General features: G+C 42.5%; 1 protein-coding gene across 2 annotated transcripts in view; it reads left to right on the top strand.

Annotated features, from left to right (window-relative positions):
* The window catches only part of LOC132777249 (striatin-4-like), a 53,087-nt gene that overhangs the window by 14,946 nt on the left and 23,063 nt on the right, over nt 1–15,078 (top strand). For both annotated transcript variants that reach the window (XR_010908828.1, XM_067461841.1), the window contains exons 3-9: nt 289–362; nt 1,450–1,528; nt 2,609–2,809; nt 7,064–7,220; nt 11,088–11,238; nt 12,349–12,462; nt 12,583–12,698. Coding sequence is in view for 1 of the 2 variants with exons in the window: in XM_067461841.1 (XP_067317942.1) it covers nt 289–362; nt 1,450–1,528; nt 2,609–2,809; nt 7,064–7,220; nt 11,088–11,238; nt 12,349–12,462; nt 12,583–12,698 (892 nt within the window). In the remaining variant the exon portion in view is untranslated. The remainder of the gene's footprint in view (nt 1–288; nt 363–1,449; nt 1,529–2,608; nt 2,810–7,063; nt 7,221–11,087; nt 11,239–12,348; nt 12,463–12,582; nt 12,699–15,078) is intronic.

The raw sequence follows: 15,078 nt of genomic DNA, 5'->3' as shown, positions 1-15,078 counted from the left end.
AGCCTGGATGCTAGGAGCACTTCACTTTGTTATGGTCTAAAGTGGGCATGGACAAACTTCGGCCTTCCAAGTGTTTTGGACTTTGACTCCCACAATTCCTAACAACTAGTAGACTGTTGGGAATTGTGGGAGTTGAAGTCCAAAACACCTGGAGGGCTGAAGTTTCCCCATGCCTGGTCTAATGCCATCCAGATATGACTACGTGGCCATCACTTTGCAACATAAGTAAATATTTGTTGCTGCATTTATTTCCTGCTTTTCTTCCTAAGGTTCTTTTGTCTATTCCAGGTCAAAGTATCACAAGCTGAAGTTTGGCACCGACCTAAATCCAGGAGAGAAGAAACCTGATACATCAGAACCAGGTATGAAGATGGTTAATTCTTCTGAGATGCCTGTAGATCTCTAGTCTCTAGAAGGAACAAATTATCTTGTATCAAGGAACAAATTATCTTGTATCACCACCAACAGATGGCCATCCAGCCTCTGTTTCAAAGCCTCCAAAAAAGCAGCCTCCACCACACTCTGAGGCAGAGAGTTCCACTGCTGAACGGATTTAACCATTAGGAAGTTCTTCCTAATGTTCAGATGGAATCTCCTTTCCTGTCGTTTGAAGCCATTCCATCCTAGTCTCCAGAGAAGCAAAAAACAAGACTCCTCTCTATGACTTTCCCTCACATTTTGATACCTGGCCCTCATCATGTCCCCTCTCAGCCTTCTCTTCAGGCTAAACATGCCCAGCTCCTTAAGCTGCTCCTCATAGGGCTTGTTCTCCAGACCCTTGATCATTTTAGTTACCCTTCTTTGGACACCTTCCAGCTTGTCGACATCTCCCTTCAGTTGCGATGCCCAGAATTGGACACGGAATTCCAGGCGTGGTTTGACATGAATTAAAAGAAATTCAAAATCTCTAGAAGTGAAAAAAATCAAACACAATGGGTGGGCCAAATGTACAACATAAAATGATAAAACCCGAAGAGATAAGAATGAGAAAGATATATTTGTATGGGAGGCGCACGTAGGTGACGAAACAGTGGAGACAGGCCTACAACAAGGTGGAGGGAGGTGCAATATGAGGACAACAAATTATGGGAGAAACAACAGGGAATAAGTATATGGTCACTCTCCAAAGGGACATCAATAAATAAATAAAAATAAATTCTGTATCACAGCAGTTGGAAAGGTGCTTATCGTACTGCTAATGGCGAATGAAAGCCACTCATTGTTATGTTATTTTATTTTACTGTGTATGATTTTGCTTTATCGTCTTTGTACTCATATGTTGTATGTATTTTACTGTGTTGTTATTGTGTTTTGGTTTTACCTTATTGTAATATGCTGTTGGGCTTGGCCCATGTAAGCCGCCCCGAGTCCCCATTGGGGAGATGATGGCGGGGTATTAAATAAAGTTTATTATTATTATTATTCCATTGTTTTGTTTTTTGTACATAGTCTCCAATGGACCAGTGGAGCCCCTTTCCTTGGACAGCAACCAGTTTATGTGGAAAGAAGGTCGCCAGCTCCTGCGTCAGTGAGTAGAGTTAAGGATTGTACTGTTGGGCTGTAGCTCAGCAGTCGGCAGGCATGGGCCAACTTGGGCCCTCCAAGTGTTTTGGACTCCAACTCCCACCATTCCTAACATCCTCAGGTCCTTTCCTTTTTCCCCTCAGCCGCTTAAGTGGCTGAGGGGGAAAAGGAAGAGGCCTGAGTGTAGCGAGGGAGAGAGACTGTTTCCTCTTTAAAAAAACTTTGCTACCTTATACTGATTTAGTTTCTCCTTTTATATTGGCTGGGACTTTCTGTGTACTTTTAAACCTTTGTACTTTATATCATAGGCAATGAAACACTCTTGTGTATAACAAAGTAACACAGTGTATTTATAACTTCTGGTTCCAACGCTTGTGGTTACATTTGTGTTTTGTTGCAATCTTGAGGCTTACAGTCAGTATCATTTACTTGGTTAACTTTCCTGAATAAACTATCGATGTTTCACATTCTCAAACATGTTACCTGCTTTACACAATCTTGGCTGAATTATATTTTGAACTAAGGCAACACTAGCCTTTTTATGTTCCTTAAAACTCGAGCTCTATTTAACTAACTGCTTCTCTATATCAGAAGTCTTTAACTGCTTATTTCTATCAGACACTCAAAAACCAACTCTCCTCTTCACACACAGATTCCTAACTGTTATTTTCAAACTCTCTCACTCTAACTGCCTCTTTCAGAACCTTGGCTCCGCCCCTTTGGAATGTTCAGCTCTGCTCTCCCCAGCTGTCATTTTGGCCTAACAGCCTTTTCAAATCCTGGGCCTACACTAATCTGCATATGACCAATAGGCTTCCCATATGCAAATGAATCCTATCTCTGCTGTTGCTACCCTGTCTGTGCCTATTCTTCCCTATCTGCCATATGTAAACATAGAGCTATACACCAAAACTTTAACATAGAGTAGCAATTTCACTACACTGAGGCTGTTAGGAATGGTGGGAGTTGAAGTCCAAAACACTCAGAGGCCAAAGCTGGCCCATTCCCGCCATAGATTACCAATTGCTGGCCAGCATGAAACTTAAAGAACCCTTTCCCTCCCCTTTTTGACTGGATTCTCCAGGTACCTGGAAGAGGTGGGCTACACAGACACCATCCTCGACATGCGCTCCAAGCGGGTTCGCTCTCTGCTGGGACGTTGCTCCATGGAGTTGAATGGTGCGGCGGAGCCCAGCAACTTGGGAACAGGGCCTGCCTCGGGGGCCCCTGGCCTGAATGGGGGAGAATCCCTCCTCGTCAAGCAGATCGAGGAGCAGATTAAAAGGTGAGTGGCAGCCGTGTCGGCGTTAGGACGGTGGGGTTCGTGAGCGAGAAAGAGAGCGCCCACTCTCGCCATACGCTCCAACAAAGTGTGACTCTTCTTTCTGGTGCACCCACTCACTGCAGACTTTTGGCAGGAATGAAGCCCCGATCAGACTCTTTGAGTCCTAATGGAGTTTTTATTGATGTTTCTTACATTGTGTTGAACAGACTGTGCCTGCCAGGAGAGATACAGATTTACTGGAAATGGTGAAGCTGTGGGAGAAAAGCTTTTTATTTGGGGGGTGGGGGGTGGGGTGGAAGTTTTGCAAAAATTGAAAAAATGCAATCCTAGCAGTTTCTTAAAGGTAGAAGGTCACTTTCTTTCGTTGTTACTGTTGCTTGCTTTCAAGTCTTTTTCGACTTATATACTGTGCCGTCGCTGCCTGGGGATCTATAGTGAAAAAACAAGGACGTGGCAACTTTTCCCCAGGAGATCGGTTCTTGCCTTCCTTTAGAGAACTAGAACTCTCGAGGATCAACAAGGCACTATAGATAACTTGAAATAGGCTTTATTGTTTACAAAGAGTTATCTTTCTGAGGCATTAAACTTGATGTTCCAAAAAGGGTAAAGAAAATATACATTACAGTCTCTGGTAGTCTTGGGTCCAAGGAGTTTTCCAGTTGAGTAGCTTCCAAGTTCCCTCTTTCTCAATGGAGATGAAGTCGAAAAATTCACAACCCCAGTCCAATGGCCTATATTGAAGGCACAAAGTCTTCCTCTTGATGCCAAAGGAATGATTTGAAGGTGCTTAAGATTCCTCAACGTCATCCAGATGAGGTATGAATCTTAAGGGTATAAACCTGAGAATTGGTGGTAAGAAATGACTTGACCAAGGGCTTTGAGCCAAGCCTTTCGCACGTCCATCTGTTGAGCTTTTGGTGGTAAGAATGAAGATGAAAGTATTGTTATTCGAAAGGCTGAACAGGGCATAGGGTTACAGCCTGTGCTCGACGGGGTTACACTCCCCCTGAAGGCTCCGGTTCGGATTTGGGAGTGATCCTGGACTCATCGCTGAGCCTGGAACCCCAGGTCTCGGCGGTGGTCAGGGGAGCTTTTGCACAATTAAAACTTGTGCGCCAGCTGCGCCCGTACCTTGGGAAGTCTGACTTGGCCACGGTGGCCCACGCTCTGGTTACATCCCGTATAGACTACTGCAACGCTCTCTACGTGGGGTTGCCTCTGAAGACTACCCGGAAGCTGCAGTTAGTCCAATGAGCGGCAGCCAGAATACTAACAGGAGCGGGGTACAGGGAGCATACTACTCCTCTGTTGCGCCAGCTCCACTGGCTGCCAATTAGCTTCCGAGCACAATTCAAAGTGCTGGTGTTGACCTATAAATCCCCAAATGACTCCGGCCCAGTTTACCTGTCCGAACGGATTGTCCCCTATGAACCATCAAGGTTGTTAAGATCTTCTGGAGGGGCCCTGCTCTCGGTCCCACCACCCTCGCAATCGCGTCTAGTGGGGACGAGGGACAGGGCCTTCTCGGTGGTGGCCCCTCGGCTCTGGAACTCTCTCCCATTGGGGATTAGAACTGCCCCTTCCCTCCTGACCTTCAGATAGTTGGTGAAAACCTGGCTCTGGAACCTGGCATTTGATGAGTGAGTCAATAACCCTTGACCATACGGACAGATGGTGATGAATTGTGATTTTATTCTGACGACTTGGCCTTATGTAATTATATGTTTGTATTTTAATGTGTTTTATATAGAGTTTTATAGGATGTGATGTTTTAACTATTGTGTATGAACTCCTCTGTTGTAAACTGGTGAGAAGACAGGTATATAAAAGCTCCAAATAAATAAATAAATAATTCCCCTAGGAAGGGGTGGAGTCAAACAATTGAGCTGGGGGAGCAAGCCAATTGATGTAAAACAACATTGATTGGCAGCTGTGGATAACCAATGAATTCAACTATACATTTATTTATTATTTTATTTATTTATTTAGAACTTTTATATACCAGTCTTCTCACCTCCGCAGACGGACTCAGGCCGGTTCACAACAACAATATCACAGACAATCATTTAAAAACATCATATCCCATAAAACACTAAAACATTAAAATACTAAAATACTAAAATTTACAAGGTAGACAGGCAAGTCTGGACATGTTACAACAATTCAAACCTTTTCAACTTTTACGTGCAGGTGGCGCCAGTTGCACCGTCACATATACCATATATACTCTAGTATAAACCGAGCCGAATATAAGCCGAGGCACCTAATTTTACCACAAAAAGCTGGAAAACTTATGGACTTGAGTATAAGCCAAGGGTGGGAAATGCAGCAGCTACTAGTAAATCTATATAAATAAAAATGTAATGTTCGTTTGTGGGATTAACAGAACTCAAAAACCACTGGACGAATTAACACCAAATTTGGACACAAGACACCTAACAACCCAATGTATGTCCTTCACTCAAAAAAATGATTTTGTCCTTTGGAAGTTGTAGTTGCTGGAATTTATAGTTCACCTACAATCAAAGAGCGTTCTGAACCCCACCAACGATGGAATTGAACCAAACCTGGGACACAGTTCTCCCATGACCAACAGAAAATACTGGAAGGGTTTGGTGGGCATTGTCCTTTGCTTTTGGAGTTATAGTTCACCTACATCCAGAGAGCACTGTGGACTCAAACAATGATGGATCTGGACCAAACTCTACACGAATACTCAATATGCCCAATATGTGATCACTGGTGGAGTTTGGGGAAAATAAAATCTTGACATTTGGGAGTTGTAGTTGCTGGGATTTATAGTTCACCTACAATCACAGAGCATTCTGAACCCCACAAACGATAGAATTGGGCATATATAATAATAATAATAATGATAAAACTTTATTTATGCCATGCTCCATCTCCCCCAGGGGGACTCGGTGCAGCTTACATGAGCCATGCCGATCAGTACAGTACACACAACATAACACAAAAGCATAACAAAAACCAGAAAACAAAATACATAAAATGTGAAACCAATATAAACAAATGAACATAGAATAATAACAGCAAAACACTGGAGTGTGACTAAGAAAATATTTTAGTTTACACAATTTTTCCTTAGTGTGAAGCAGCAATAATGTATTCATTGCAAGGAAACAAAGACCAGGAATTGTAAGGAACTGATCTTCAGTTGTTCAGGGGCTGTGAGTTTTAAAGGCTGTTTTAAGTGTATTTGTTGTATTTTAATCTGTTTTTACCACATTGTTTTTTTTATTTTTGTATTACACTTTTTAAACTTGACTAAGTATAGGATTGTTAGCTGCCTTGAGTCCCCACAGAGAGAAAGGCAAGGTATAAAGTGACTAATAACAATAATCATCGTACATGTTGCAAGTCGCTTCTGGTCACTTCTGGAGTGAGAGAATCAGCCGTCTACGAAGACGTTGCCCAGGGAACACCCGGATGTCTTGCAATCCTGCGAGGAGGCTTCTCTCATGTTTTCCAAGATCTACAGAGACACTCGCTGGAACACCCCAGCAAGCGAGAGTCCAAAAGTGGCAGGCTCACACCCAGAACCTCAATCCATGGCTGATACCAAATGAGAGACTCCCCCCTGGGCACACAGAGGACTGGGCGACTTAGAAGGCGCTGAACAGACTGCACTCTGGCACCACGAGCAGATGCAGAGCCAACCTTAAGAAATGAGGCCACAAAGTGGAGTCCATGACATGCGAGTGTGGAGAAAAGCAAACCACTGACCACCTGCAGCAATGCAACCTGAGCCCTGCCGCATGCACAATGGAGGACCTCATTGTGGCAACACCAAAAGCACTCCAAGTGGCCAGATACTGGTCAAAGGACATTTAATCAACTACCAAGCTTGCAAATTCTGTGTTTTGCCTGTTTGCTTGTTTGTTTTTGTAAAAAATGTAATACAAATGTCTGGTTGCTGATGACATGATAAATAAATAAATAAATAAATCATCGTACATTTTTAAAAATCCTTTTACAGCTTTTTATTTTTTTTAGAAATTATGTGAACTTCCTTAAACCTTGACATAACCTTGGCATTGATTGGAATTTGTAAACCAGGAATGGCCAAGTTGGATCAAACTGAGAAGAAAATGGGCACCCAACTGTTTTGGGAGCTGATGTCCTATCTCCAAACAAACAGCCGTCATTTAAAAAATCCATAATCACCATTGCAGATGAGGGTGCTCTAGGTCTCTGACTAGAACTTCCCAATGTGAAACTGTCCTTCTTTTTCAGGAATGCTGGGAAAGAGGCCAAGGACCGCATCAGCAGCACAGTGATGGAGAAGATCCCCTTCTTGCAGGGCTGCGAAGAAGAGGACAGCGACGAAGAGGAAGACCTGGAAAGCCTGCCTTTGGAGACGCAGCGGCAGCACAAGAAGCAGCGAGTAAAGGTAGGCTTTCTCACCCTCCGTCTTGAAAAAGGGAATTTTCGGTTTCACTCGCCTTCCCACTCAGTAAAAGGACATTTCATTTCTTTCCTCCTCCGCAATTACATTTTTATACTTGTCAATCAAAGAGCTATAAAAGCACTCTTAAGAAGATTCTTCTCCAATTGTGCCTCTACATAAATCAGGGGAAGAGGAAAAGGGAAGCAAAAGCCTCCATTTATTTTGTGAATGCCATATTTTGTCCCTGGCAGACCTTTAAAAAGAGAATGACTAGACCAGGGGTCCTCAAACTAAGGCCCGGGGCCCGGATACGGCCCTCCAAGGTCATTTACCCGGCCCTTGCTCAGGGTCAACCTAAGTCTGAAGTTACTTGAAAGCACACAACAACAACAACAACAACAATCCTATCTCATCAGCCAAAAGCAGGTCCACACTTCCCATTGAAATACTAATAAGTCTATATTTGTTAAAATTGTTCTTCGTTTTAATTATTGTATTGTTTTAAAGTATTTTTTTACACTACAAATAAGATATGTGCAGTGTGCATAGGAATTCGTGTTTTTTAAAAAATTATAATCTGGCCCTCCAACAGTTTAAGGGACTATTTGCCATCAAATTTTTGGTTGGTACAACAGAAAACCGATTGCCATTTGGAGGGAAAAGGAGATCCATCGTGCCAGCTCCTACTGTTAATGGCACAGGAATGGCCTGATAAAGAGAGTTCAGTTTTCTGAAGGGAATTGGCACCATTTGCAGAGAATTGGACTGTAGCCTCTGTTGGCAAGTCCCTCGACGCAGTGGGAGCTCACACATTAGTCATAGGCTTAAAATCTGTAAGCTCGGTTTTCGGGGGATAATGTCATTCGAGTATTTTGCCAATTCTCCCCTTTGAACATCTTAATGTTTTCCCTATCAGAGTTGAAAAAAAGCAAAATGGGAATTGGAGCTTGCCAACTTTGGCCCGATGACGTGTTCACAAAGGCATTTATTGCTTTATGATGCTTTGGGCTCGGCCCGAGATTTATTTATTTATTTATGACATGTATATGCCGCCCCTCTCACCCCGAAGGGGACTCAGAGCAGCTTACAAATCAAAAGTAAATACAATATATTATATTATTATCATAACACAATATTAATATTATATATTACATTGTACTATAACATTATCCTGTATTATTATCAGTAATATTACATTTAATATAAAATATATTATAATAATACCATATTATTATTAATAGTAGTATATTTAAGTCGTTGACGTGCTGGCTGATACCCAAACAAGGGATGAGCTGGAGATGTCACTGCCTTGGTCCTTTCACTATTGGCTGCTACTTCTCGGCGGATGTCAGGTGGTGAAATCCATGACATGCGAGTGTGGAGAAGAGCAAACCACTGACCACCTGCTGCAATGCACCCTAAGCCCTGCTACATGTACAATGGAGGACCTTCTTGCGGCAACACCAGAGGCACTTCGTGGCCAGATACTGGTCAAAGGACATTTAATCAACTACCAAGCCTGCAAATCCTGTGCTTTGTCTGTTTGTTTTTGTTCTGTTAGAAATGTAATTATCTGGTTGCCCCTGTCACGTTAAATATAAATAAATAGTAGTATATTGTATTACATTATAACATTATCAATATTATATGTATATACAATATATTATATTATAAGCATTATAATATTATGAATATTTTATATATACACAATATATTATATTATAAGATTTCAGCCTCCCTGTTCTGGAATTAAACAATTCATGTTTAATTCCATTGTAATGTATATGTTTACATTTTCATTATATTGCTGTGAGCCACTTTGAATCCCTTATTTCAGAGAGCAAAAGTGGGATAATAATAATAATAGTAGTAGTAGATGTAGTAGTTTTGGAACACAATACACCAGACATCACGATTGTCGAAAAGAAAACGGTTTGGATTATTGATGTCTTCATACCGGGTGACAGTCGCATTGAAGAAAAACAACAGGAAAAACTCAGCCGCTATCAAGACCTCAAAATTGAACTGCAAAGGCTCTGACGACATCAACCAGCCCAGGCGGTCCCAGTGGTCATTGGCACACTGGGCCCTGTGCCAAAAGATTTCAGCTGGCATTTGGAAACAATAAACATTGACAAAATCATGATCTGTCAACTGAAAAGGCCACCTTACTTGGATCTGCGCACATCATTTGAAAATACATCACACAGTCCTAGACGCTTGGGAAGTGTTCAACTTGTGATTTTGTGATACGAAACCCAACATATAGATCTCGTTTGCTGTGACATACTGTGTTATTGTGTCAGTAAAATAATAATAAGGAATTGGTGGGATCACTAGCCTGAAAAAAGTTACAGAAAATGAACATGTCAAACTACTTCCAAATTCAGACAGACAGAGTTTTGGAGCACAAGACTCCTGACCTCACGATCATGACCTCACAATGTAATACAATATATTATTAATAATAAGAAACCAAGTATGGATCATCAATATTGTACTCCCAGTCAACAGCAGGATTGAAGAGAAACAACTGGAAAAGCTGACACGATACGAGGATTTAAAGATTGAACTGCAAAGACTCTGGCACAAGCCAGTAAAGGGGGTCCCAGTGGTGATCAGCACACTGGGTGCAGTGCCTAAAGACCTTGGCCTGCACTTAAACACAATTGGCGCTGACAAAATTACCATCTGCCAGCTGCAAAAGGCCACCTTACTGGGATCTGCATGCATTAGTCGCTGATACATCATATAATCCTAGACACTTGGGAAGTGTCCGATGTGTGATCCAATACAACAGCCAGCAAAGTGATCTTGTTTGCTGTGTACTAATCTTTTTGTGTTAATAACAATAATAATAATAATAATAATAATGCAAAGACCCTGGCACAAACCAGTAAAAGTGGTCCCAGTGGTAATTGGCACACGGGGTGCAGTGCCTAAAGACCTTGGCCTGCACTTAAACACAATTGGCGCTGAAAAAATTACCACCTGCCAGCTGCAAAAGGCCGCATTACAGCGATTTGCGCTCATTAGTCACCAATATATCACACAGTCCTAGACACTTGGAAAGTGTCCGACATGTGATCCAATACAACAGCCAGCAGAGTGATCTTTTTTCATCTTGTTTTGTTTCAAATAATAATAATAATAATAATAACAACAACAACGTGTGATCCAATTCAACAGCCAGCAGAGTGTCTGCTGTGAACTCATCTTGTTGTGTTTCCAATAATAATAATAATAATAATAATAATAGTGTGTGATCCAATACAACATCCAGCAGAGTGTCTGCTGTGGACTCATTTTGTTGTGTTTCTAATCATCATCATCATCATCATCATAATGTGTGATCCAATTCAACAGCCAGCAGAGTGCCTGCTGTGGACTCATCTTGTTGTGTTAATAATAATAATAATAATAATAATAATAATTGCACACAGTCCTAGATGCTTGGGAAGTGTTCCACTTGTGATTTTGAATCCAGCATATAGATCTCGTTTGCTGTGACATACTGTGTTTTTGTATCAGAATAATAATAATAATAAATAGAGAAGAAAGTGTTTACGGCAGGCACAGGCAAACTTTGGCCCTTCAGGTGTTTTGGACTTCAACTCCCATAATTTGTAACAGCCTAGCAGCTGTTAGGAATTGTGGAAATTCAAATCCAAAACACCTGAAGGGCCAAAGTTTGCCCGTGCCTGAGACAGATGCTGGATCTTACAATTGTTTGTCCATTCTTGACCAAATCATGCTTCTAAAATGCAACTTAAGGAAAGGTCTTTCTTTTTTACCCAATCCCAACCTGTCCCTTTTTTGTGTGAGCATTAACGGCTCAAAAAGGCCTTGACGGCTCTGTTCTCTCGGCAGCTCACCAATAAGCCTCTGATGCCCGAAGTGGAGGACGAAGATGACGACGAGGACTCGGAGGACGCGCTGAGCGAGTTTGACTTCCTGGGCTCCGGGGAGAACGGCGAGGGCTCTGGAGACACGCGAAGGGCCGGCGATGGTAACGAGCTTGGTAATGACAGAGCTGAGTCTCCTCGCATCTCTTCTGCCTCTGATGGGTTGCCTCAACTCAAAGTAATGTCTTTGAGATATCTCCCGAAGGATGTGAGAATGTCAGCATGCCAGAATACTGTCATTCAACTGGTGTCACTTTGTAGCAGGGGTTGAGACCGTTGGGCTTCATCAGAAGACCAAAGGTCCCTCTGTCCTTGGACTCAAGGCAGCTTACCCTGATTAGAAGGCCCTTGTGGCTCCTTAGAATCATAGAGTTGGAAGAGACCTTGTGGGGCCATCCAGTCCAACCCCATTCTGCCAAGAAGCAGGAAAATTGCATTCATTCTTAGCCCTGGAAAGGGCCTCATGGACCATCAAGGCCAGTTGCCTTCTCAGTGAATGAATTCCAGCTCAGACATGCCCAGCAAGGTTAAACCCTTGTCTCGGCAGGACTACTGACCAAAAGGGGAATCTGGGGAGGGGGTGAGCTCCCATCTGTCAGCTCCAGCTTCCCATGCCCTGAATGGAAAAAGCTATCCTTTGGATAGCGCTGCCAGAATCCTCAACCAGTGTCATTATTGGCCATATCGCTTGAGTGGCGTCCCCGGTGGCACAGTGGTTTAAACCCTTGTGCCAGCAGGACTGCTGACCTGAAGGTTGGCGGTTCGAATCCGGGGAGCGGGGTGAGCTCCCATCTGCCAGCTTCAGCTTTCCATGCAGGGACATGAGGGAAGCCTCCCACAGGATGGTAAAACCTCCAGACGTCCCCTGGGCAACTTCCTTGCAGACAGCCAATTCTCTCACATCAGAGGTGACTTGCAGATTCTCAAATTGCTCCTGATGCACACAAAGAAGTGGTAAAATGAGTCTTGTTCGAATGTCTCTGTAAAACGGGCACTGGAGGAGTACATGCTCCATTGTTTCTATGTGTCCAGAATCACAGGCACAAAGTCTCTCCAGGAAGGGGTGTTCTGATATCAACCCTCAACTTCCTTGTGAATTTGAATGCAGTATTTCTGCTCCTGCCATCTGATGCAACAGAAGGGAGTCCACATCACAACGCTTTATATACTTAGAGGGGAAAAAATGGACATTCTCTCCTCCACAACTTTCCTCCTTCCTCTTGCAGAAACCCGGAGGGTGAAGCTGCAAGGCATGTTGGCCGACCTCCGAGACGTGGATGGGCTTCCTCCCAAGCCAGCCATGCCCCCAGCCATCCCTGGTCAGCCCAGGCCCCATGAAGGTAATGGGGCTTTGGGGCTTCCTGTTCCCTTTTGCCTGTGTCCTGCTCATCCTATTCTCTGTCCTTTTTCTTTTGCCACATTTGTGAAACATTTTCCTTTCCTCCTTCCCCTAAAAACAGGGTCACTGGGGTTCTCCTCAGATGTGTTTATAATGGACACAATCGGTGGGGGAGAAGTAAGTCTGGGTGACCTTGCTGATCTCACCGTCACCAACGACAATGAATTGAGCTGTGATGTGAGTATTATTATTATTATAATATTTATGTTAATTTATTTACATGTTATATTTATTCATAAGGGGCAGGCTTTAGGGAGGTGTGGGTGGGATTGGGGGGCTGTGAGTGTTAAAGGCCATTTTAAGTGTATTTTAAGGACCAAGCTTTAGCACAGTAGGTTAAGCACCAGCTGCAGTAAATCTTGCCAATCGAAAGGTTGACAGTTTGAAGCCTGGGTTGGTGTGAGCTCCTGACCTTTAGCCCAGCTTCTGCCTACATAGCAGTTTTGAAAACAGCAATGTGAGTGGATAAATAGGTACTGCTTTAAAGCAGGGAGGTGTTTAAGCCACAATAAGGAAATGCCAGAAAAGTGCTGGCGATTTGATAAAGGAGGAAGTGTACGAACAAAAGCTCTTCAGCAGGGAAGATGGAGCTAGGATGGGAAAGCTATATATATATATATACACACACACATATATATACATATATACATATACACACACATATATATATACATATATACATACACATACACACACAAATACACACACACACACACACACACATATATATACCCACACACTTCTATGTACAGTTGTGTGTCTTGTCAGTGTATAATGGCATTGAATGTTTGTTATATATGTGTTCTGTGATCCACTCTGAGTTCCCTTCAGGGTGAGAAGGGTGGAATATAATTACTGTAAATAAATAAATTAAATTTATTGTATTTTAATTTGTTTTTACCAAACTGTTAGTATTTAGTTGTTGTTGTTGTTGTTTTTAATTTTTATGCTTTTTAAACTTGACCAAGTATGGGATTGTTAGCTGCCTTGAGTCCCCACAGGGAGAAAGGCAGGGTATACATACAGATAATGTTAGTAACAACAATAATAACAACAATGATACCCTGCTTTTTCTCTCCACAAGGAGACTCGAAGCAGCCTTGAAAATGGTACTTCTCCTGCTGTCCCCCTCACACCACCTTTTTTGTCCCCTTTCTCCCCATCAGCTTGCAGGATAACGGTTGTAACAGAAAAACTGTAGTACCATGAGAATAATAGTCCTTAATTTGGGGTTAATGGGCTCATCTCAAAGGGGTCTGTGGATAGATTTCAGGGGGTCCATGAACTTGGATGGGAGAAAAAGACATATCACACGGCACTTCACGTTCTACTCACTAGTGAGCTGGTGCTCAACTTTTGCATCCTGTTTGTTTTTGGATGTTCTGCTTTATTTTACAGTAGTTTTCCCTAACAACAATAATAAATATAAGCTTTTTTGAGTCTCTTTTTGGGTAGGGAAAAATCAGGGTAATAATAATAATTAAAAATCTATGCTGCTCTGAGTCTTTTTTGGAGAGAAAAAAGCAGGATAATAATAATAATCTATATAAATAAAAATGTAATGTTCGTTTGTGGGATTAACATAACTCAAAAACTACTGAACGAATTGACACCAAATTTGGACACAAGACAGCGATCGGGCCAACAAGTGACCATCACTCATAAAAACACTGAAAAACACAGTGGAAGGAACTTAAAAAGCCAAAATCATAGAATCAAAGAGTTGGAAGAGACCTCCTGGGCCATCCAGTCCAACCCCATTCTGCCAAGAAGCAGGAATATTGCATTCAAATCACCCCTGACAGATGGCCATCCAGCCTCTGTTTAAAAGCTTCCAAAGAAGGAGCCTCCACCACACTCCGGGGCAGAGAGTTCCACTGCTGAACGGCTCTCACAGTCAGGAAGTTCTTCCTCATGTTCAGATGGAATCTCCTCTCCTGTAGTTTGAAGCCATTGTTCCGCGTCCTAGTCTCCAGGGAAGCAGAAAACAAGCTTGCTCCCTCCTCTCTGTGACTTCCCCTCACATATTTATACATGGCTATCATATCTCCTCAGCCTTCTCTTCTGCAGGCTAAACATCCCCAGCTCTTTAAGCTGCTCCTCATAGGGCTTGTTCTCCAGACCCTTGATCATTTTAGTCACCCTCCTCTGGACACATTCCAGCTTGTCAATATCGCTGTCAGAATCCTCAACCAGTGCCATTATTGACCGTATTGCTTGAGTGGAGCCCCCGGTGATGCAATGGGTTAAACCCTTATGCCGGGCAGGACCAATGACCTGAATGCCCAGCTCCTTAAGCCGCTCCTCATAGGGCTTGTTCTACAGACAGAAAATACATTACAGTGCACATGCAAAACCATATATATACATGCAAACACACATATACACAAATATATACACACATATAAACACACACAAAACACATATACACAGACTGGGACACAGCAACACTAGTAGTAGTAGTCGTAATAATAATAATAATAATAATAATAATAATAATAATAATCTGCTTTGAGCAGTGTATTATTATTATTGTTGTTATTATTAGTGGTGGTAG

This window comes from Anolis sagrei, chromosome Y (genome assembly GCF_037176765.1).
Source record: "Anolis sagrei isolate rAnoSag1 chromosome Y, rAnoSag1.mat, whole genome shotgun sequence".
Lineage (NCBI taxonomy): Eukaryota > Metazoa > Chordata > Lepidosauria > Squamata > Dactyloidae > Anolis > Anolis sagrei.
Note: the sequence above shows the minus strand (reverse complement) of the source record. Positions and strands in the feature narration are given on the sequence as shown.